At 43.2% G+C, this 22,880-nt stretch overlaps 4 protein-coding genes across 5 annotated transcripts in view; 1 reads left to right on the top strand and 3 right to left on the bottom strand.

Annotated features, from left to right (window-relative positions):
- Positions 1–7,446, top strand: part of fmn1 (formin 1) — a 30,581-nt gene extending 23,135 nt beyond the window's left edge. For both annotated transcript variants that reach the window (XM_042094199.1, XM_042094200.1), the window contains 5 exons: positions 3,755–3,847; positions 5,089–5,140; positions 5,642–5,791; positions 5,961–6,042; positions 6,615–7,446. In XM_042094199.1, coding sequence (XP_041950133.1) covers positions 3,755–3,847; positions 5,089–5,140; positions 5,642–5,791; positions 5,961–6,042; positions 6,615–6,659 — 422 coding nt within the window. In that variant the 3' untranslated portion in view covers positions 6,660–7,446. The remainder of the gene's footprint in view (positions 1–3,754; positions 3,848–5,088; positions 5,141–5,641; positions 5,792–5,960; positions 6,043–6,614) is intronic.
- A 78-nt stretch (positions 7,447–7,524) lies between these two features.
- Positions 7,525–9,113, bottom strand: grem1a (gremlin 1a, DAN family BMP antagonist). Its single transcript, XM_042094202.1, has 2 exons — positions 8,951–9,113; positions 7,525–8,551 (listed from the first exon to the last, which is right to left on the bottom strand). Exons 1-2 carry the CDS (start codon positions 8,980–8,982, stop codon positions 8,017–8,019), a joined length of 567 nt encoding a protein of 188 aa, XP_041950136.1. The 5' UTR covers positions 8,983–9,113; the 3' UTR covers positions 7,525–8,016.
- Positions 9,114–9,216: 103 nt separating this feature from the next.
- LOC121711178 (neuroendocrine protein 7B2) lies at positions 9,217–18,386 on the bottom strand. Its single transcript, XM_042094539.1, has 14 exons — positions 18,101–18,386; positions 17,789–17,859; positions 17,604–17,700; positions 17,255–17,511; positions 17,003–17,154; positions 16,656–16,769; positions 16,047–16,202; positions 13,721–13,817; positions 12,720–13,621; positions 11,283–11,513; positions 10,973–11,122; positions 10,528–10,640; positions 9,752–9,805; positions 9,217–9,559 (listed from the first exon to the last, which is right to left on the bottom strand). Exons 1-14 carry the CDS (start codon positions 18,239–18,241, stop codon positions 9,431–9,433), a joined length of 2,664 nt encoding a protein of 887 aa, XP_041950473.1. The 5' UTR covers positions 18,242–18,386; the 3' UTR covers positions 9,217–9,430.
- Positions 18,387–18,725: 339 nt separating this feature from the next.
- The window catches only part of actc1a (actin alpha cardiac muscle 1a), a 5,497-nt gene continuing 1,342 nt past the window's right edge, over positions 18,726–22,880 (bottom strand). Inside the window, exons 2-9 of the mRNA XM_042094201.1 lie at positions 22,686–22,836; positions 22,415–22,543; positions 21,314–21,424; positions 21,101–21,185; positions 20,622–20,783; positions 20,215–20,406; positions 19,615–19,796; positions 18,726–19,394 (exon numbers count right to left, since the gene is read on the bottom strand). Of these exons, the coding sequence (XP_041950135.1) occupies positions 19,251–19,394; positions 19,615–19,796; positions 20,215–20,406; positions 20,622–20,783; positions 21,101–21,185; positions 21,314–21,424; positions 22,415–22,543; positions 22,686–22,814 (1,134 nt within the window). The 5' untranslated portion in view covers positions 22,815–22,836 and the 3' untranslated portion in view covers positions 18,726–19,250. The remainder of the gene's footprint in view (positions 19,395–19,614; positions 19,797–20,214; positions 20,407–20,621; positions 20,784–21,100; positions 21,186–21,313; positions 21,425–22,414; positions 22,544–22,685; positions 22,837–22,880) is intronic.

The raw sequence follows: 22,880 nt of genomic DNA, 5'->3' as shown, positions 1-22,880 counted from the left end.
CGAAATGAACTGCCCGTTATAAAACGAGTTAGTCTTGCTGTGTTAACCCTATTCCACTTGCATGTGAGAAATCTTTCTCACATATGAAAAATATGAAGACAAACCTGCGCTCACGTTTAAGTGCAATTCCGCGCAAAACTGTCACATCCATAACGCCAACACAATGCCATGGTAGGCTATTTAGTTGGCGTTATGGATATATGACAGTTTTGCGTGGAGTTGCCCTTAAATGATGTCATGTCAGCCTCAATTCTTGCATGAAACTTCACCTCACTGAATATGAGCCAGCCAGACTCCAAGGCCATCACCAAATCTAATCTCTGGTAGGCCTAATGTTCAATTTCGCCAATGGCATGTCAACGAAAATTGATTTTTGTGTTGTTAACTATGATGTTACTTTGCATACCAAAGGACACTAGGAAAATAGGGGGTGGTGTTTAGCCTACATGGGAAGCTTAAGGCCTATACTTCTGTCATTCCACTTTACATTTCAAGTTACTTGCACATTAATTTTAAAACTAGTAGAAAATGTAGGCCTATTAAAAAATCCTCTGTTGAATGAAAGTAACTGTATGTTAAATATCCAATCTTTTTCTTGTAACCGTCTTTATGTGGCTCTTCTGAGATTAAAAATAAATAAATTTGGTAAAAGTGGCTCTCCAGGCAAAAAAGGTTGCCGACCGCTGACCTAGAGCCTGTTATTTGTTTTGCAAAAATACACAACTCCCGGTTCTTCTGGTCCAATCAGAGCAGGGCTGTGTGAGATTTGACTGTCAATCACAGTCTGGTGCAGTCTGGTGCGCACTGACGAGCACAAACTCGATGAGAGGGTGCTCGGTGGTAGTGGGGGAGGGGCATGAGAGTTGTAAACATTCAAAATGTTGGCTAAGTCCCCTCAATCTGTCAGATTTGCCAACTGCAGCTTTAAGTGATGATACTGACGGAGGTGCTCTTCACATTTACATGTAGTCATTTAACAGACGCTTTTATACGGGAAGAGAGGGAAGTGCATGGTGTGTGTGTGTTAGGGGTTTTAGATTGTTAGAAGTGTTAGGAGAGGATGCGTTGGGTCTTCAAGAGCTTCTTGAAGACAGCTTATAAAGTATCAACTCTTCCAAGGATACTTTCTTGTCATCCGCAGCAAAGCTTATAGCAACCAGGTTTCAACCCTTCTTCCATGTTTGTCTGTCTTCCAGGGGGACCCTATTTTATACCATCTATATTGGCAAATGAGCAAGACAAGAGTGCAGTTTTAATATACAGTATGTGTGTGTTTGTGTGTGTGTGTGTTTGTGTGTGTGTGTGTGTGTGTGTGTGTGTGTGTGTGTGTGTGTGTGTGTGTGTGTGTGTGTGTGTGTGTGTGTACATGCATGTGTATGTGTGTGTGTGTGTGTGTGTGTGTGTGTCTGTATATGAACATGTGTGTGTGTGTGTGTGTGTGTGTGTGTGTGTGTGTGTGTGCGTGTATGTGTGTGTTTGAGTGAGTGCACTGAAGAGGAGACTTGCTGGAGTCTCTCTGATTCAGCCATGGCGCCTTTCAGATACGACTCTAATCCTGCCCATCAGATTCTTTGTGTTTGTGCACGATGCTGCGCTCTTGCTGCCCACGTCGCGGTGGGCCCAGGGAGGTGCAGATGCCATCCAGCGGCCCTGTGTTCTTACATAATCTCAGGGAAGCCTCAACCTTATCGCCCATGTGGAGATTTATCTCTTTGTGGCTACTGTGAAGATGGTGATTCTCTCTCTCTCTCTCTCTCTCTCTCTCTCTCTCTCTCTCTCTCTCCCTCTCTTTCTCCCTCTCCTGCCTCTCTCTCTCCCTCTCTCTCTGTTTCTTCCTCTCCTGCCTCTCTCCATTTTCTCATTCTTTTCTGTTCTGTCATGTTTTTCTCTCACTGTCTCTTTCTGTCTCTCCACTCTTTTCTTTTACTCACTCATTCTGTTTCTCTCTCTCTTTCTCTCTCACACACACAGACACACTCTCTCTCTCTCACACACACACACACACACACACACACACACACACACACACACACACACACATACACACACACACACACACACACACACACACACACACACACACACACACACACACATTTTTTCTCTCTCTCTCTTCCCCCCTCAGTCTCCCTCTATCTCCACACTAAACTGTATCTGCTGTGGTTCAGTGTGGGCCCTACAGATCTGTGCTGGAGATTCTTTTCTTCGCCTCTCAACAGCCCGTCCTTATCAGCCGACGCTGAATGCCGCGAAAAGCCCTAATCTGCCCTATCGCGGCCCTCTCTTTTGTTGCACTGTTTGAACTGCCCCCATACCCATCTTGAACCTTGTGCCTTTTGTTTGTGCTCGCTGATGGTTAGTTTGTGCATGGCGGCCACATTGTGCTGTGGCTTTGTTGTTGTTGGGTTTTTTTTTTTTTTCGTCTTGTGTTGTTGTTTGTTGTTGTTGCGCGCTGCGGTTTCTGACTGCTCAAGGTGACCGCATCCAGTGCGAGCGGCACACTGAGAAACACAAGCCACCAGACTTCTTTCCAAAACACGTCTCTCTCTCCCTCTTTCTCTCCCTCTCTTTCTCCCTCTTTCTCTCTCTCTCTCCCTCTCTCTCCCTCTTTCTCTCTCTCGCTCCCTCTTTCTCTCTCTCCCTCTCTCTCCCTCTCTTTCTCCCCCTCTTTCTCTCTCCCTCTCCCTCTCTCTCTCTCTCTCCCCCTTTTTCTCTCTCCCTCTCTCTCTCTCTCTCTCTCTCTCTCTCTCTCTCTCTCTCTCTCTCTCTCTCTCTCTCCCCCTCCGGGGTCTTTGGAGGGTCCCCAGTTGTTGTTTTCCCTCAAACACTATAATAACGATTTTATAATTCACATATGAGTCCTGTGCCACATTGTATTAAGTCAAGTTGGTCCGCGCACGACAACGTTTCCACACCAACTTTGTTTCAGAAGTGCTCAACGGGGCCTGACGTTTTTACATAAATGACCAAAACATGGCCTTGAGAGGGCTGGAAAAAAAGCTTTTGTGTTTGACTTTGATTCGCGGCAGCGCAGCAGCTGTGAATTTTGGACCATGTCTCTGATCTCCTATTGAGCTCCAGGCTCCATGACTCTGTTTACATGCGAATGAGTGACCCTCTTCAGCCTTTAAAAAAAAGAGAAAGCCCCTCTCTCCACACACAACACGAAAGCCAGGTGAAGTGTACGCTCCGACTTGCAGGTAGGAGCCTCCACAGTTTACACAAACGGACGAATGAAAACAGTATTCTTTGTAATCTAATCCGGGGCGATGCCGATCGACCGTGTCCGCTCCCATCTGGGCGTATTATGACTGTGGTGGGAGACTGGCTCCTGTGATTCTCTGATTGGACGGCGAGCCAGCAGGGACAAACAGAGCAGGCCGGAGCCACAGGCGGAGTAGTGGTTATCGGTAATCTCCTGCCGCCATCGCTGTATCTAAACCGGCTCTATGCAAGAGAAACCGTGGTGATAACCTTTGACTCCCATACAGGTGGAGTACCATCCACCTCTCCTCCTCTCTCAGATCCACACTAGCACAGTGATTGTGCTCCTAATCTGACTGTACAACGTGGTCAGAAGGATCTATAATTTCACTGATGGTTCAAGTTCAAGAGCTATTATTTGTCACATAACAGTACACAGGTCATAGTGAAATATAGAATATATATAGAGACTCAAAGATGAGAAAAGTGAGTTTGTTTGAGTTGTTGCATTTCTTGCAGAGTAACCCTTTTTCTTGGTTTCCCTCTGTAGTGTGTGAACAAGATGTCCAAAGGGTGTGTTCCAGTTCCTCCGAGGAGCACCTTCACCCATTCAAGGAGAAGATGGAGGGTTTTATTTCACATGGTAAGCGCATCAGACACTGAACAGGTGTCATGGTCGCATGACAATTTCTTTGCCAGAAAGGGTGTCTTTTTACATAAATATATTGAACATATAAGGGATTCCCCAAAACAGATTATAAAAATGTGTTGTGTTAAGATAGGCAGGGTCATCTTTTTCAAAATGTAAACCATGGCTACATAAAGTTATTGTTTAGTGAGCCCACTGTGTCTGCCTAATCTTACAGCAGGTCTCTGTTTTCCAATGTTGTCATAAGCCACTGTAAGCAGCCTGTTGAACTGGGACAGCAACTCTTCTTCCCTCTCCCTCTCTCTCCCTCTCTCTTTCTCTCTCTCCCTCCCTCGCTCCCTCTCTCCTTCTTTGCAGGGCCCACACCATAATTATTCCATTGTCTCTTAAACATAGATAAAAACACTCACATCCTGTTTCTATGGTGAATATCAGTGACTGGCCCTTTTTGGGAACTGGGGGGGTGATAACTGTCTGTGGTCTTCACTACACAGAGTTAGATAGCTCTGAGTCCTGTCCCGATGGCAGACAGCGCAGATAGGGATCAGGGGAGATTTTTGGCAATGACTGGGACTTTTGAGTGTAGGTAGAGCAGGGAGAGCACCCGAGAGGCTCGGTAGAGTCGGCCAGTCTGCTAAAATTGCCTTTAGAGGTCAATGGGCCTCGAGTGTCACCATTATGGAAATACAAAACTGTAGGCAGCCGAGTGTGTCTGTGATTTTACCGGCAGGACAAGGCAACGTGACTGGGGCAACAAGAAAAGCCTTTTTGTTCTGATTGCACATGTAATGGCTGTTTTTAAGAGACCAAATTGTTGTCTGGCTCAGATTCAGTGTGATCATGATCGGTTCCATTGCAAGTAGACATGGACAGTGACAGAGTCAGTCACAGAGGAATTTAATATTAACTCATAGTGCCTGATTTAATGAAGGTGCACTATTGTCTGCTTGCTTTTTAAGGTTATCTTTGTGTTCAAAAGCATAATAGAATTGTGTCCAACACAAGGATTAGCCAACGTCTGGACTAAATTGCTTTTTGAAATGGGTGTCTCCTTTCACAGTGCTGTCTACATCTATTCTAAGCTTATTCATTGTCTGAAATGCTGTTTTATCTTTAAGTTCACCTGATATGTTATATGCTGTGCACTTTATTGACTTACACTTAACCTTAGCCATGCACTGATTATCTTTGAACTTGGAATGTGTTTGTGAAATGTGGCTGTACTTGACCTGCAGCACAACAAGATCATGGTGCAACTGAACATCAGTTGATTTGTGCACAGAAAAGGTAAGAAATGGGTACTATTACATTTGAACTATTCATACAGTTTACTTTATATAAATGTATCTCTTTCCTATAGACCCTTTCAACAAGAAAAACAAAAACAATGCTTCAACATTCTATGTGATCCCAATCTTCTTCCGCTTCATTAAGATAACATATGGAATGTTAAAACGGAAGCTTTGTGGGAACAACTACAGTATGATGCTGATAATGGAACTCTCTTGGGAACAACTACAGTATGATGCTGATAATGGAACTCTCTTGGTTGTGATATACTTATTTGGTGCAACATTTATATGCATGCCTATTTGGTACATACAGTATCTTGATAAAGCTATTAGCTATAGGTTACTTGATCAGTGGAATATTAGCAATATCAGGGATATGTTACTGCTTAATTAATCCCTAGCCCCTTAGCACTGTTTCTATAGCTCACTTCAGGTATTTTCTCTCTCTCTCTCTCTTTCTCTCTCTCGGCCTAATGTTGTCCTGTTGGCTACTCAGCTTCCATGACTTGGTGGTGTACCTTGGGGTGAAGCCCAAGTCTGGCGAGAAAGAGGTAATGCCGGGCCAGGTCTTCATGCTCTGGTTTGAGTTCTGTGGTGATTTCAAGACACGCTGGAAACGAGAGAGCAAGAACATCTCCAGGGAAAGGTGAGAAAAGTGGTCTGTGGTGTGTGTGTGTTGGTTGATGTTTTAGTGTCAAATGCATGACCATCCATGAGTACTGTGTGTGTGTGTGTGAATGTGCATATGCGTGTACGTGTGTGTGTGTGCGTAAACATGTGTGTGTGTATTGACTTTGTGTGTGTCATGTTTGCAGGCTAATAGAGGCCCAGCAATGTGTCAAAAACATCACTGGAGAAAAGAAGGTGGAAACGAGAAAGGTCCACGCTAACAGCCTGGTGAGTGAGCCCCTTAACCTTTGACCTTTCAGAGAACATTGAAGGGCATTGTCTCAGCTTCTGCTAGTTAGCAGCTAATTTGCTGCCAAGAAATTTGTTTCCAAAAGGCTGGTTGTATAAGTGTGGCCAATCAACATAGGGTTTTACTTAGGGCAATTGTTCATGGAGCATTTTGAGGCCAAAATCGAATACCATGGAATAGTATTTTACTGCCTTATTTTGTTCTTCCTTGGCTGAATTTGGTAGCATAGCAACACTAATTTAGATGGATGGGAGTGGTAATCCATCAGTCTCTCCTGGTCTGTGATACATCCATGTTTTTTTTACCTCACAAAGTTTAAACACAGAAAAATCCAAGTATGGAATTTCTCATAATTTAGTTAAGACGTTAAGATGTGTTGGGGTTTTTTCCATACAAGGTGAAAGAGATGAAAAGAGATCCTAATAAATACAATAAATGTAATAAACTAACAAAACCTCATATGTATAATAAAAAAATTATGAGGAAAACTGCACCTTCATCTCCATGACACCTGCTGGGACATAACGGCTCTCTTCTCCACTGCCAACAGAAAGAAAGGTTACGCCAGAAAGAGGCCAGCCTGGGTGCCAGCTAAGACCCAGCGAGCGAGAGAGGACAACAGGAACAGAACCTAGAATGCACCGGACCCTGAGTCTGCGTCTGCATTGTCATACTACTGCTTGACCTCCAGTCACTCTCTGGAGGTCTGTGGTACCTCAGTCCACCAAACCTGGGCATCAGCATAAGGACATATGATGGGGAATTGGGACTCTCTGAATGGCAGACAGACAGGCTGCTGCTGACACTTTAAGGAGAGAGCAGGCGAAGGCCTTGAGCCTACCAGAGTGAGCACTTTAACATGGACTTTTATTGGCATTTGTGACTAATCATTTAGGATTGAAAGTCACATCAAACAGATGGAAACTACTGATTGTAAAATATGAAAATTGTTGCACAGGCAGTGAGTTATAGTGGTCACCGTGCCACGGGCAGTATGCATCAAGTAATGAACAAGTCTCATTCTAAATCATCTCTTCCCGCATTAATACTAAAAATGTAACTGAATTGTAATACTCTATTTGAAATATTGAGTGTTTTATATGTTTTATTTCTAGTGTACAGTCTACACTTTTTCTGTATATTTAAAAATGAAATTAATAATGTGTACAGCATTGTACTGTCTGAATGCTGAATACTTGCATTCTGTACAAAGTAGCCTTCAATTCTTCAACCATCATGTAGGGTAATGTAAACTAATACTGATCAACCTAATACTTTTTCTGTGATCATGGCGACATTTCTCATGTCTGACAGTTACATATTTGACATGTTTGAAAACTATTACATGAATGTTCTAAAATATAAATTCCTCTTTTAACTAACATGTGAACCTTTTCTGATAAGCTACTTATCACTAAAAACATATATTTCATCAGTATCTAGTCATACAAGGACAGCTATTAGAAGATGTAAAAATACGTTTATTCCATAGTATACAACAAACATTTAATAATGTATTATACAGAAAAATCAGGAAACATGAACGTTCTTTGTGTGACATTGATCACAATAACTACCAATAAGGTTAAATTAGGGTGCATTATTGTTACAAATCCACACAGTGGAAATACGGTACTGATTGACACATCTCTGTCTCGCGCAGATGAGATATGATCCAATAAGGTTCCCAACCTTTTCCCCATGCTGAAAGAATCAGTTATACGAGCAAGCAAGTATATCTTCACGAAAGTAGGCTTATGTTTATTATGCGCAGCCTGTAGTTTACATGCACTTGGACAAATTGGACCTCAGTTTACCGACAGACGCACTAGTGTGGGACAAGGGCTCTGGTGCTGAGTCTTGTAAACCTGCTGTAAGTCCTTTCGTCCCTCATCACCTTTTTTTCTCGGGAGAACATAGCAGTCCATTCAAAAAGCCTTAAAGGGGATTTATTAATCCAGATCTATGGACGTACAGCGACACTGTTTTACACGCTGGACGCGTTTCTTCTTGGTGTTTGGTTGCTTCCCGGGACAGAATAACGTGTACGTGACAGTGGTAAAGCTCTTGGGCTTACAAGTTGAGCACGACTGAAAAGCGCTGTCCTCTTGGTAGACGTGTCGGGGGATGTAAAAAGAGTTGCACTGCCCATAGCAGAAACGGTTGATAATTGTGCGGCTGAGGCAGCCTTCTTCATGAATGGTTTGTTTGAGTGGCTGCGTCTTGCACCAGTCCAGCTTCAGATAGCGGCGTTCTGTGACATGCAGGGCCTCTTGGCTAGAATCCAGCACCTCTTCAGCTGGTGTGGGCGGCCCCATCCCCCTGAATATGGTCTGTGGTGTCTGCGGTGATTGTTCCGACTGGTTTGGGTTGTATTTATTGGGATGGGGAATGGCGCCTTGAAATCCCCCGGTCCCTCTGCCCCTCGCTGGGCTCAGAAGTAGCCAGAAGACCACGACCGCAGCAATAGTTGTGTCTCTCTTCATCCTTGAATGGAGATGAAAAACAATTCATATTATAAACCGAATCATGGAAATTTGCAGGCGAATTGAACAGCTTTGGTTTGCCCAGAGAAGTATAAAGTGTAATATGTAGCCTAAGTAAGATACAAGTAGCCTAAAATAAAAGTAAATGTTGAAAACGAGAAGCGACGAAATTATCAACACTCCAATCAATTGCGTCTCGTTTGTTAGGCTACATAAACAAACAAACATAAACAAAAACAAAAAAACAACTAATAATAAACCGTTTGCCATTCCATAAAATAGCCTAATGTTTTATGAAAATTGGATCGAATCAAACGGTATTCAGGGCATAATCATAGACTCACTAAAACAGTTCAATCAATCAATAAATAATGTTACTCCTGAAAATGTTTGCGCTCACCTGTCGGACTTGTGTCCACAAGCTGAGAACATGAGCCCAGTGTTCGTAGCGACTCGACAAAGCACCAGACGGAGAGATACAAAATAAACACTGCGCGAAACAGTAATGTAGGCTAAAACAGCTCATCCACTGCTCATCTAGTTCAAACGGAAAGCACACACTAAAACTTGTGCCACCACCGAGATGCCTAACATTTAAATACATTGGCTTTGCATGATGCCTGGATGTCCACGCCCCCACATCTATCCTCCTCCCTCATAGAACAGAAAAAAACAGTCGAGAGGACCATAGGTGTGCATAAGAACATAGATTTTAATAGATATCATTTTAATATACAACAGTAGCCTAGCCCAATGTGACAGCATAAGTGTTGCATGAGGGATCTTCAGCCCATCTAAAAGTTTTCTGATTCAGTGGAGAATTATTGAAATACACTTCTGGCTTGATATACACCGTTTTAACGTTGTAATGTAGATGTGACTATGTGTGGATCAGGATTGAGGCTTGAGGCTTGCTGGTGACTGTGTCTTCTTCCTCAGAGAAATGTGGCGCTGATTTCTTGGCGACCACATTGTCCAGCCGCTGGCCCATTAGGTACGGGTTGACGCTCTGAAATATCAAAGTGTGTGAGACATGTTTGTGTTTATTTCAGTTTTGACTGGGCAAATGTGATGTCACTGCACTAGCTGACCTGCCCACAGTCCCCAAGTCCACCTCCTCCTTTTAAAACTAACCCCACAGGAAATAATGCGGTTTCAGAAAGATCACACAACAGATTTTCAGAGACAGACAACAATATACCCTTTTTCTTCTCTTTGGTCCACCCTTCAGTTTTCCATACAACAGCTCCTTGTTCTAAAAGAGAAGAAGGAAAAGAATTTTACCTCTGTCCCCTGAGAGCAAATTTCTTTCTATTGTATTAGGCAATAGTATGCTGTTTTGCTTTTCCAAATACTTTCAATAGTTTAGTATAATCTCCTGGCTTAAAGGAAACAAGACATCATTCCAGGCCACTTGAAAAAGTTTTTTACTCATCCAAAACAAGACTTTTATGTAAAATTATATTCTGGAAACAACAACAACATGATAATTACAAAAATGTCTGGTTTCAGCATGGTTTCTGATCTCAGGTGGCTCATATGAAACTACACACACAAGAGACAAAAAGTCTGGACACTACTGCCAGTAATAGAAACTTATCAGCCTACATTGTTAGTTATTAAAAAGTATGGGTGATAACAGTGGATAACTGCTGATTAGAGTGTGCATAGGCCTATTAGAGTGTGCATAGACCCAGCAAGAACAATGTGTTTTAATGTGTGCATTACCGGCAATGGTTATTATAGGACTGGTTCAGTGTGACCATGATGATTGCACTAAAGTAATTGGGACAGTCTATGGACTTTAGTTGGTCACTGTTCAGATATGTGTTTTCACACATTTCCATCACTCCTAAATGCAGTGAGCTCATGCTAACATTCCTAGTTCCAAAGACATCCAGCATTGTTATAGCAATAACCCAGAATCAGCCTCAGTGTGTAATTGGCAGGGATTCTTGGCCTTGATTGATAACCTACCCACTTGGCCAGGGCTGGGTAGTCATGCTCTGGGTCGTAGAGGTGCTGATGCTTCTGGAACTCACGACTGAACTCTGCAGTGTCTGGGGCTTTCTCCAAACACCCATCTGCCGCTGCAGCAGAGATACAAAAAAATAAAAAATAAAAAAATAAAACAAATCACCCAGGAAAAAGTGACGGCTCATGAATTTTTTTTTATATCACATTAATGTGACACAATACCATGTGCTGTATGTAATGTGCATAGAACTACTCATATATCTTATAAGCAATATATTAGTGTATCCAAGCTGGCAGGATATAATAATATGAGTCATTATTACCACTACTTTTTACTTGCATGGGCCTTGTGTTTCTGGAGGTAGCCTACCAAATAATGTGTGGTGTAGCCTACAGTGGTTCACCTTCTAGATACACTATTTTCCTTTCAGCTCCAAACACAAACCTGTCTTTCCTAGCGGGCAGGGGTTGGGAGGGTCGGGGTACCCATGGTCTTCACTGAAGTCTTTGGGAACGTTGTCGCCTGTTAATTCTGCTACAATATTGGGGATGTTGCCGTATGGTCCGAGGTGTTGAAGGCCCTCATGGGCTCCACCTGGTGAGCAAATGTTGGAATTACATGGCGAATTGGAGCTAGACCCACATGTCAACAAAGTTCGGTGCACTTACAGAAACTAGGCTGAGATCTGGAATGTAAATGTTCCATATTTATGCTATCTATGGAAATCACACACTGGGTGTGAAAAATAGCTTACCTTGGATACTTTGAGGGCCTACAATATTGGTGGCCTGATGCGCTGGGTACTCTACCCTGGGGCGCGCGATACCCAGCTGTTCCATCACACCATGAAGCAGGCGCTGGATGTCACCATCTGACACTTGGTCCGCCGTGCGGGGGCTGTGGCCTGAAACGACGGCTAACAAACCCATCACCAGGCTCAGGAAAACGGCAAGTGTCCTCCTGATTGTCGAGCCCATTACGGACGCTCACTGTTAAAGAAAATTACCATAAATGTTTGTGCATAGGTTAAGACAATCTAACCAACTTGCAGCTATCTAGTCATCGTCAAAGGAAACATTACTGACTACATTGAATTATTCAGTGGTTTCAGCGTCCATTCGTTGCGTAATATTCGGCAGTATAACATACTACTATTACTATAAATAACATGTTCGTTTGTAGACTACGTTGGGCCTACATTTGGTACACTACAGAGAAAATCCCTTGGTGCATAATTTCTACTGTAAGCCTATTTTCGACGAAAACAGCAGAACAGGGAGTTAGAATTAACGGAAATATACACGGCCGGGGAAATCTCATATATTTATCTTATTTTATCAGGGTTTCCTAGACCGTTTCGCCCCCATTATAGCAGCCTTGTAATAATGTAAACAATATGCCATAGTGTAGTCTATTCTCTGTGTATGCGTTATGAGTAAATAAACGCCTCTGCGAGGTCTAAACCTCTAGAAAAGATGGAGGATGCATCAGACACACAAGACAGATAGCATACACGCTCCAAGATAAAGTCCAAGAGAACGCAATCACTCCCACTAAAAACGGCACCAGTAAAAAAAAAAAACATTAAGAATAAGAACTGGCATAAATGGCTGCATCGTTTACTCACCATGTAGTGTAAATAGAGCGGCAGAAAACAGGTGCAACCGGGATGCCGTATCGTCCACTGCCTACATTACCACTGTTGCTAAGCACTCCGATTGCACCCATCCCCTAGATTGCCATTGGTTCACGCAGATGGAAAATTACATTCGCTGCATTTCAGGCAGGTGGTCTATTTCTAGCGCTCAGCCTACCTTTTCAGGCTTAGCATAGAGTTCAATTTCTGAACACACCTGCTCGTTCCTCCACCAGCAGGCATGGACAGACGGGATGCATATGCGCAGATTTTTTTTTAAATTTCTGTTAATAAATTAACCACAGAGCAATGTTACAATATGACATTAAAATGTTACATTACAGTAAGGCACTCATTTTATTTGAAATAAAAATACAATAAAATAATTTAAAAAAACAATACAACAACAAATGCTCTAAGTACACTTACCCACCACACAGTAAAGAACTTAAGATATTAAGCAAAGATAAATCATAATCCTATAAACCTACACCAAAAACGTGAAATAAGAACACAATCTCAACACATACAAAACACTAAAACTCATTACAATTTATTTGGGCTTCCAAGACCCTCTGTAACTACCCCCGTCCATACAACTCCTCTCTATGAACGAGTTAATCCTCTTCACATACTGGTAAACGGGGGTCCTCTGAAAATTAATAGGGGATCGGAGGCCTTTTGGCGTCCTCATGTGAAGACTGCTGAAGATTTTAACGTGGGCTGCCACCCTGCCAAGGTGAGGCTTTGGGTCTGTCGGTGTACACAACAAAGGCTGAGCAGCACCAGCACCTGGCTCCAGTAGACACACTCTCGCTGGGTCCTGGCTAGGCAGTGATCCACATGCGGTGTTCACTTGAGCACCACCAAGCTGGTCATCCTCCTCTGGGGCGTCATTGCTTTGTTCAAGTACCACCAAATCTTTATGACCACCTTCCGGAGTTGTTTCTTTTAGTGTTTCTTCATATTTTAACTCTCTCAATTCTCTCGCTCGACAGTTAAACCCAAATATGAGAGCTGGGGAAGTGGGGGTCTTAAACGGCGATGCTGCTGTGTCCGCTTGAGAATTAGACCCGAGTGGAGTGGCACATGGTGGCACGGTGGGTGCTGAACGTGTTTGGTCTTCATCTCCGGCATTAGGATTGACTTGCGGTGTGTTATTGTTTTGAGAATCCATAACCACACGACAGCCATCTTGAGTGAGGTCACAGGCTCTAGAGGAGCAAAGTTCAGGCTCATCAGAGTGACCTGGGTCAGAAAGACAGCAAAGCGTCTTCAGTATGCTTGAGAAAGAGGAGCTCTTCCTGGGAGCAGCATCGGGCTTCTGGGTGTTTCCTGAAGTTATTCCCACAGGTGTATCAGTATGCAGGTTTAGTGACGGCACAGCTGATGAGATTGGTGTGTAATGTTCCTCTTCTTTGCTTGATGACAAACAGCTGATGTTTCCTTTGACGGCCCTGTGGAAGGCAGAACAAACATTCCAAAGTGCGTCTGCATCAACATCAGCATATGAAGTTGAGAAAGTAGCATTTTGGGTATGGGCATTTGGAACTTACCTTCTGACTTTTTGGTACACTGATGCACATCGGTTTGTTTTTGAAGAACCACTAGGTCTTTCATTTCCAGCTAACAGAGGTGATGATTCAGTTGTCCCTTTGGGTACAAAATACAATACAATAAACAACAAAATCCATTGTGAGTGTGTGTGTGTGTGTGTATATATATATATAATATATATATATATATATATATATATATATATATATATACATACACATACACACACACACACAATGGATTTATATATATATATAGGAGTAAATAAACGCCTCTGCGAGGTCTCCCAATATATATATATATATATATATATATGATATTGGGGGAGTGATTGCGTTTTAGTGGGAGCGATTGCGTGCTCTTGGACTTTATCTTGGAGCGTGTATGCTATCCGTCTTGTGTGTCTGATGCATCCTCCATCTTTTCTAGTGGTTTAGACCTCGCAGAGGCGTTTATTTACTCATATATATATATATATATATATATACTGCTCAAAATAAGGAACACGTTTTCATAGTATAGCATCAAGTCTATCAAACTTGTAAGCTATTGGTCTGGCCAGTTACGTAACAGAGGTGGTTGTGAATCAGTTTCACCTGCTTTGGTGTCATCAAAGTTAACAACAGGTGCACTAGAGGGCCAACGGTGAGACGACCCCCATAACAGGAATGGTTTTACAGGTGGTGGCAACTGATAATTTTTACATCTTTATCCTTCTTGAGTGATTTTTCACAAGTTTCGCATTTGGGTAGGGTCAGTGTCACTACTGGTAGCATAAGCCAGTACCTGGAGCCTACAAAGGTTGCACAGGTAGTCCAACTCCTCCAGAATGGCACACCAATACGTTCCGTTGCCAAGACTTCTGTGTCTCCCAGCGCAGTCTCAAAAGGAGATTCCTGGAGACAGGCAGTTGCTCTAAGAGAGCTGGGCAGTGTGGTAGAAGATCCTGTACCCAGCAGCAGGACCAGTATCTGCTCCTTTGTGCAAGGAGGAACAGTAGGAGCCCTGCCAGAGCCCTACAAAATGACCTCCAGCAGGCCGCTGGTGTGAATATCTCTGACCACACTGTCAGAAACAGACTTCATGAGGGTGGCCTGAGGGCCCGATGGCCTCTAGAGGGACCTGCGCTCACTGCCCAGCACTGTGGACCTCAATTGCCATTTGCCATAGAATACAAAATTAGCAGGTCCGCCATTGGCGCCCTGTGCTTTTCACAGATGAGAGCAGGTTCATCCTGAGCACATGTGACAGACGTGAAAGGGTCTGGACATGTTGTGGAGAACGTTATGCTGCCTGCAACATCATTCAGCATGACCAGATTGGTGGTGGGTCAGTGATGGTCTGGGGAGGCATACCCTTGGAGGGACGCACAGACCTCTATGCTCTTAGGTATCGGGATGAATCTTCAGACACATTGTCTGACCGTGTACTGGAGAGGCCCTGCAGAGGCCCCTGGGTTCCCCCTGGTGCACAACAATGGCCGGCTACATGTGGCGAGAGTGTGCAGGCAGTTCCTGGATGAAGGAATTGATACTATTCACTGTCCCCCACACTCCCCTGACTCCTAAATCCAGTAGAACACCTCTTGGACATTGTGTTTTGGTCCATCCAACACCGGCAGGTTGCACCACGGACTGTCTAGGAGCTCAATGACGGCCGTGTCCACATCGGGGTGCAGACCCCCAGGACACCATCCGCCGTCTCATTGTCAAGCATGTGGGGTCCATACGAACTACTGAGTACCATTTTGAGTTGCTGCAATGAAATTTAGGCAAAATGGATTTGCTTGTCACATCATTTTTTTCATTGATTTTCGTGGGGGTCTTTGAACTCAGCCCTCTGTAGGTTGATCATTTTCATTGCCAAAAAATTATGTGGCATCCTTTACCCAGTACACATTACCCAGTACATATAAGTATAGATATCCAGCATGAGTTTTTCCCCATTGAGATCTGACGTGTTTTCAAAGTGTTCATTTAATTTTTTTGAGCAGTATATATTATACACTGCTCAAAAAAATAAGGGAACACTTACAGTTTTCCACAATTGTTAAAACACATTTTTTGAAACCTTCCACCCTTTTCTCCATTCTCAAACTACATTCATACATGTAGAATGTCTGACTGTTTCCCTCACCTCAAAAGTTTTACTTGTGCTCAGAACCAAACAGTGTCAGAGTACCGATCCAGTGTATGATTGAAGTGTTCCCTTAATTTTTTTGAGCAGTATATATATATGAATGAAGATTTGCAACTCTACTTATTTATTTATATTTATTTAATTGAGCCCCCCCCCACCCCACATATATATGTGTGTGTGTTTTACCTGATTTGAAAAGAACTCGTGGAAGCATTCCCAAGCAGAAACTCCTTCTCTCTCTTGGTCTCCTCTTTCTGGTCTGGTACCCTTCTTTCGAAGGCTGAAAGGAATGCCTTGCATTGGAACTAGGAGTCCTCTGCACTGATGCAAGCAAAGCTGAACCTATATACAAGATACATTAGGCACGATACATACCCTGACAAAACACTATGTAGACTTATAGTAGGGAGGATGGGTCCTCTGTCACTGGCACTGTTTACCTGGATCACCTGCTATTGCACTATGTAACTTTGGTGTACCATACATGGAGATGATCCATTTCCTCAAAATTGTCAAGCATTATGTCCTTACTGCTTAGTTGTGTTTTTATATTATATACTTTAATTACTCTTTCTGCTGTTAAAGAATGTGTTTGTGTTGTATGTATGGTGCTGAGACCTTGAATTTCCCCTGGGGATCAATAAAGTATCTATCTATCTATCTATCTATCTATCTATGTATCTCGCTAGCTTTATTTTTCAAATCGGCCTGCCTGGCATGTTTTTAACATAATGCTAAAGTTGTCCCATTCCATTGAAAATCATGGTTTTAAGGCAGACATGAGAGGATTAGTACCTGCATCAGATAGTCTTCCTCTCCTGTTCCTCCTCCGATCCATATCCATCTCCTCTAACGTACCTGTATCCAGTAGGGAAGGGACCGTGTCCACAACAACCTCAGGGAGAACACCTACAGAAAACAGACAAGAGAATAAACACTTAGAATCAAATAGCTTTTGAGGTCATCTTAACTTTCCAAATAGGCTTGCTGTAGTTTTATGCTAAAATGCAGCAATCACACATTGTAGAGACATTTTTCAAACTTACTGAAGAACTCGCTGTGTGGTAACTGTAACTGGTCCAGTAACAGCCATAGCTAACCAGACAGGTAATTTGATAAAGTGAGAGAAATGAGTGTCTTACCAATGTTGTGGGCATTTTCGATGAAAGTGTACATGACGGCAACTTCAAGCTTATCATGGCCCGCAACAGCCTTCAAACCAGTGTTGAAGGGGAAAAGGTTTGGAGCAAAGATCACTGACAAGTTATAAGCAGTCATTTTATTCTCAGTAGCTCTGAAACAAAACCACAAAGGAAAGTTTGAGATGGAACATTGAAGGTTCGTCATCATTAAACCACCGTAGATTTTATTTTGACTGACTGATGGACACCAACCTTTGCGAGAGCCTGTTGAGAAAGCAGGAGAGGAACCGGAGAGTCACCGCATTTGTCTCAGGCAGGAGACAGGACAGCAGCTGGGTGGCCGAGGCCCTCTCGTTCTCTGTGGGAAGCTGCTGTGCTTGGAGCAGAGCCTGGTGCAACTCTGCTGGAAAGATGGGGCTTGGCAGCTCACGGAAAAACTGCTTCACCAGGCTAGCCACATCACAAGGGGAGGCTGTGGAGAGGCACTCTTCACCCTTATCCAGCTTGGCCTGTTTTTTTGTTTGTTTGGTTGTTTTTGCGAAAGTGCCATGGAATACATTTCTCTATGGTATACTATGGAGATGAAAAACAGCACACTCACCTTGAGGGATTTCAGACGTATGACAGAGCTAGATTTCCTGAACAAGCCCTCAGTGTCAGCATACTTTGAAAGGTGTTGGCAAGCGTCCACCAAAAATCTGATGCAAATTCAAGCAGATGTATTTAAGGGGCCTAACTCTTGCTATGTGTCAGTTTTATTGACTGTCGGAATTGATGTGACTTTACCTTGGCACCAGTCCATACTCAGTTACAGCACATGCATACACATTTTCCAGTGGGACACCAAAAACTTTTATCTAGACAAAGTAGGGGGGAAAGAGTAAGAAGGTTAAAAGGAACGCGTTTCTGTTGGCTTTTTATGCATGCATGCAACACAACTGGTCCCTAACAATCACACATCCAATATTTTAAGTCGAGCATACACGCAAAGAAATCATTTTCAGTAGAAAACGCACACATTCTCCGATAGGCCTACTATAGCGTTAAACCAATGTTACTTCACTGTGTCGAAATAAACTGAATATAACGCGTGCAGACCGAGCTCTCCCCAGGGCATGATGGTCGCCCTGTGTTTGAATCGTCTTTGAAGTTCAGTGTAGACTTCAGCTTGATTCCATAAACAATACGAAGATGCTGCAGCACAGCCATGCGCATTACATTCAGGTCGGATATCTTCATCGTTGGTTTGTTCACTGTTGCACAACCTGATAATCAACGACACAATTAGCCAACATGGAAACGGTTTTTTTTTACAAATTGTCAAATTGCTAAAACCAAGTCCCTCTCCCTCTCTACCGATGACGACGACCGACTAATGATGTGACGTGCAGGAAGTCTCCAAAGGGTGCCGTTCTTCTTTTTGCCAGGTTACCAGGTCATTTTAAGTATCGAGGAGTATTAACGTATCTAATTAAAATGCTCGATTTTTATTTCAGTGCAATTGCAACAATTTCATTGTTTCACATCTTACTTGCCAAACTTATGTTTTCACATAATGTTAAATGGATTGTCAGAAATGTCATCTTGACCATACATTGTTAGTCCAACCTGTGAGAATCTGAACAAATGTGGCCTTATCCCTAATTGCTGTCTAATAGTTGCCATTTTAACATCAAATCCATGTTTTAATCAAATGTAAAGAACAGGTCACACAAAGTCCATGTACTGTCATGGGTAACTATTTTTATTAAAACAAGACATGTATATACAGTAAACAGTACAAATGGAGACAGAGAGATTGTAGTAAGAAATGTTGGCCTTAAAGGTGTTTACCATATATGTGTGTGCTATATTCACCCATTGACTCGTTTGGTGTGCTCTGTGAACATGTTAAAGATGGAAATGCTGCTGTAAGGAGAAAGTAGAAGGAGAGATTTATGAGACAACATCTGTGGAATGCCATGTTCAAGGTGTTGGTGAAATCATGCTGCTTGTGTGTGCCTTAGAGAAGGGGTCAATCTTGACTGGATTCCATAGATGTCGGTCATTAGGGGATACAGCCTTATAGATATGGTCAACTGCTTGAGCGACTGCGTCTGTTAGCAACACGACATAGGTCTCCGGATTCCGTGAATAAAGCTCTCTGAGATTTCTGACTTCACTCCCGACTGGCTGAGACTTCATTTCTCAATCTCTATACAAATTTCTGTTCCTACAAGATGGATGGAGTGGTAGCGAGTTTGGTTGCTTAGAAACACTTCCTGTGAACAATGGAGGGGCCTGCCTCATCATACTCCTGCTTGCTGATCCACATCTGCTGGAAGGTGGACAGGGAAGCCAGGATGGAGCCGCCGATCCAGACGGAGTACTTACGCTCAGGGGGAGCAATGATCTAGAGGGAGAAGAGAAGAGAACTGATGAGTACTATGGCTTGTCGTCTCTGGAGCTCAGTGAAATGCAGTCTTATGTCATATATGCCAGTGGGGTGAGAGTGATGGCAGACAGCCATTTTATTTTAGTATTTTTTATCTTCTACTGTCTCTATTGTGCAGTGGAGTTTTTTATATTTTATATACTTATATTACTTCTATCTATCTATCTATCTAGCTCACCTTGATCTTCATGGTGCTGGGGGCCAGGGCAGTGATCTCCTTCTGCATACGGTCAGCAATACCAGGGTACATGGTGGTACCACCAGACAAAACGTTGTTGGCGTACAGATCCTTACGGATGTCAATGTCACACTTCATGATGCTGTTGTAGGCAGTCTCATGGATGCCGGCAGACTCCATACCTGTCAGGTAAAGCAAACAAAAAAAGTCACACAGGTTAGTGTGGCTACCTTCTTCAAAAAATGTGTTCATCTGAGGACTTGCACTACATTCTTTGATCACTAGAGGGCAATACGACACTAAACGTTGATGTTTTCAAAATATACTGCTCAAAACAATTAAGGGAACACTTACAGTTTTCCACAATTGTTAAAACACATTTTTTGAAACCTTCCACCCTTTTCTCCATTCTCAAACTACATTCACAGAATGTCTGACAGTTCTTGCAAAATAAAACACTCGCTTCAAAAGTTTTACTTGTGCTCAGAGCCAAACAGTGTCAGAGTACCGATCCAGTGTATGATTAAAGTGCTCCCTTAATTTTTTTGAGCAGTATATATGTAAGATATATATGTAAGATAATACTCAAGGGATACTGACCAATGAAGGATGGCTGGAAGAGGGTCTCGGGGCAACGGAAACGCTCATTACCAATGGTGATGACCTGGCCGTCAGGCAACTCATATGACTTCTCCAGGGAGGAAGAGGAGGCAGCGGTGGCCATCTCATTCTCAAAGTCCAGAGCGACGTAGCACAGCTTCTCCTTGATGTCACGCACAATCTCACGTTCAGCTGTAGGAAACAAGATTCACGAAAGGGTGAGGATAGTTTCACATAAGTTTTGATCACCTAATACCACAGGTACATCTAGATATGAATAGATAAAATAGACCCAGGCTATACATAAACCATTTGACAAAAGCACATCCTTATGAGATATTTTCTCAAATGTAGAAATGTTTTTTTGCATTTTCTTGAGAGGTAAGACAATTTTCAGAAGCTCTTACCAGTGGTCACGAAAGAGTAGCCACGCTCTGTCAGGATCTTCATCAGGTAGTCAGTCAGGTCGCGACCGGCCAGATCCAGACGCATGATGGCGTGAGGAAGAGCGTAGCCCTCATAGATGGGGACGTTGTGGGTCACACCATCACCAGAGTCCAGCACAATACCTATGGAGCAGCGAACAGATAAATAGTGAGACTGGTGAAAATACTGGAATTGGTGAAAAACTGGAACTGGTTAAAACTGGAATCAATTATGTTTTATTATAATCAAATTTGAAATGTTTATTTTTTTCTGTTTTATTCCACACTATTAAAACGAATGGGTTGTCCCTATCTGGACACAGAGATGTGATAAAAAACCAATGCAAGTTGTGTCGTTTTCAACACAATCGTTTTAAGGAGGGCATGTGGTGCATTTTGATTATATGATTTGCCCTACTGATTGTAATTAGTGGTGAGTGGATCTCGGGGGGTATACTGACCAGTGGTACGGCCGGAGGCGTACAGGGACAGAACAGCCTGGATGGCCACATACATGGCAGGGACGTTGAAGGTCTCGAACATGATCTGCAAGGAGATTAAAGACAAGAGAGGCATGTTAAGCACGCCAGCACAGATCTTGCTCTCTATGACAGGCATTTGACCTTGGTGAAGAGGAGAGATATTGCTTGGCGCCTTCATAGGCGCTTTCTCACTTGGGTCATCTTCTCCCTGTTGGCCTTGGGGTTGAGGGGGGCCTCAGTGAGCAGGGTGGGGTGCTCCTCAGGGGCCACGCGCAGCTCATTGTAGAAGGTGTGATGCCAGATCTGACAGGGTGGACAGCAGACAGAGAAGAGGGTGTTAAACACAGGGCTTGTGGGCACTTCAATCATTATTACAAGTTGACCGATAATGGTAGCCTGGCGGGCCATCCTATATCATTGAAATGTATAGTCTGGAATCGACCCATTCACCTCGCTTAATCCAAGGGGCGGGCAGAGAATTGTCTTTCAAACTGCCTAGACATGCAATAGGCCAGCGCTACGACCATATCTGTATCCGGTCGGCAAAACGGCAAATTACATCCTTCTTCGAAAGGAATGACTTAAGTGCATTGTGTTGCTCAACTTTCAAAGAAAAGCACCAAAAAAGCACAAGTCCAACTCCTCCAAAGTTGACGCCTACACCGATTTAAACAACCGCTCTTCGTTCGCCATAGCCACCTTCCTTGTTGTTCACCGTTGTAGGACTGTCGTCATCCTGTTAAGCCCGCCTTAAGACTCTCTAACAAAATAGAGCGCTGTGATTGGATGACGCCCACGGCGTCAGCCAATAGAAATTCCTATGGTTTGCTACTAGACGTACAGGCTGAGCAAATTAATTTGCCTGCTAGTGTGTGTCTAGATTTCTAGGCTACGATAATGGCTAACGGAGGCTAATATTTTACTTTATTTTGTTAACTCATGAGAGAGTTGAGTAAGGCTGGGATTCACAAATCATACTGTCACAATATTTTACCCACTTTAACAATAATATCTGATTCAACGATTCTGCAATACATTTGCAAAAGATAAATCTACCATACCGAAATGCAAATGAAATGTGCAAATAAAGTCAAAAGGCAGAAAGCCGAAATTGTGTATTTATTCCATTTCATTTGTAACGCCGAGGCTGATTTCTGTATCGATATTTTGTCAACCTAAAGTTGACTATGTACAATAGATGAATATATTGCAGATAATGATCTAAATTGACTCCATTACTGTCTGTATGAGTGTATGTGTGAGGTAGTGTTTTGCGTTTTTTGGGCTACCAACCTTCTCCATATCGTCCCAGTTGGTGATGATGCCGTGCTCGATGGGGTACTTCAGGGTCAGGATACCCCTCTTGCTCTGGGCCTCGTCTCCGACGTAGCTGTCTTTCTGACCCATACCCACCATCACACCCTGTTGGGAAGACATGCAGAATGTCAGAACTTACGCCAGCTGCGTAACCGCCAGTAACAAAATACACAAAAATATACGTTTACCATAAAGCGTAATTTATAACAAACAGCGGTGAGCTTATGTCAAAGTTGTGTAGGCCTACCTGATGACGGGGCCTTCCAACGATGGAAGGAAAGACAGCGCGGGGAGCGTCATCACCGGCAAACCCAGCCTTGACCAAGCCAGAGCCATTGTCGCATACAAGGGCGGTAGTCTCGTCGTCGTCGCACATGATTGGTCTTTTCTGGGATGGTCTAGTGAACCGAAACACAAACGGTGAATTTGCGTAACAGAGATG

The sequence above is a fragment of the Alosa sapidissima genome, chromosome 6 (genome assembly GCF_018492685.1).
Source record: "Alosa sapidissima isolate fAloSap1 chromosome 6, fAloSap1.pri, whole genome shotgun sequence".
Lineage (NCBI taxonomy): Eukaryota > Metazoa > Chordata > Actinopteri > Clupeiformes > Clupeidae > Alosa > Alosa sapidissima.
Note: the sequence above shows the minus strand (reverse complement) of the source record. Positions and strands in the feature narration are given on the sequence as shown.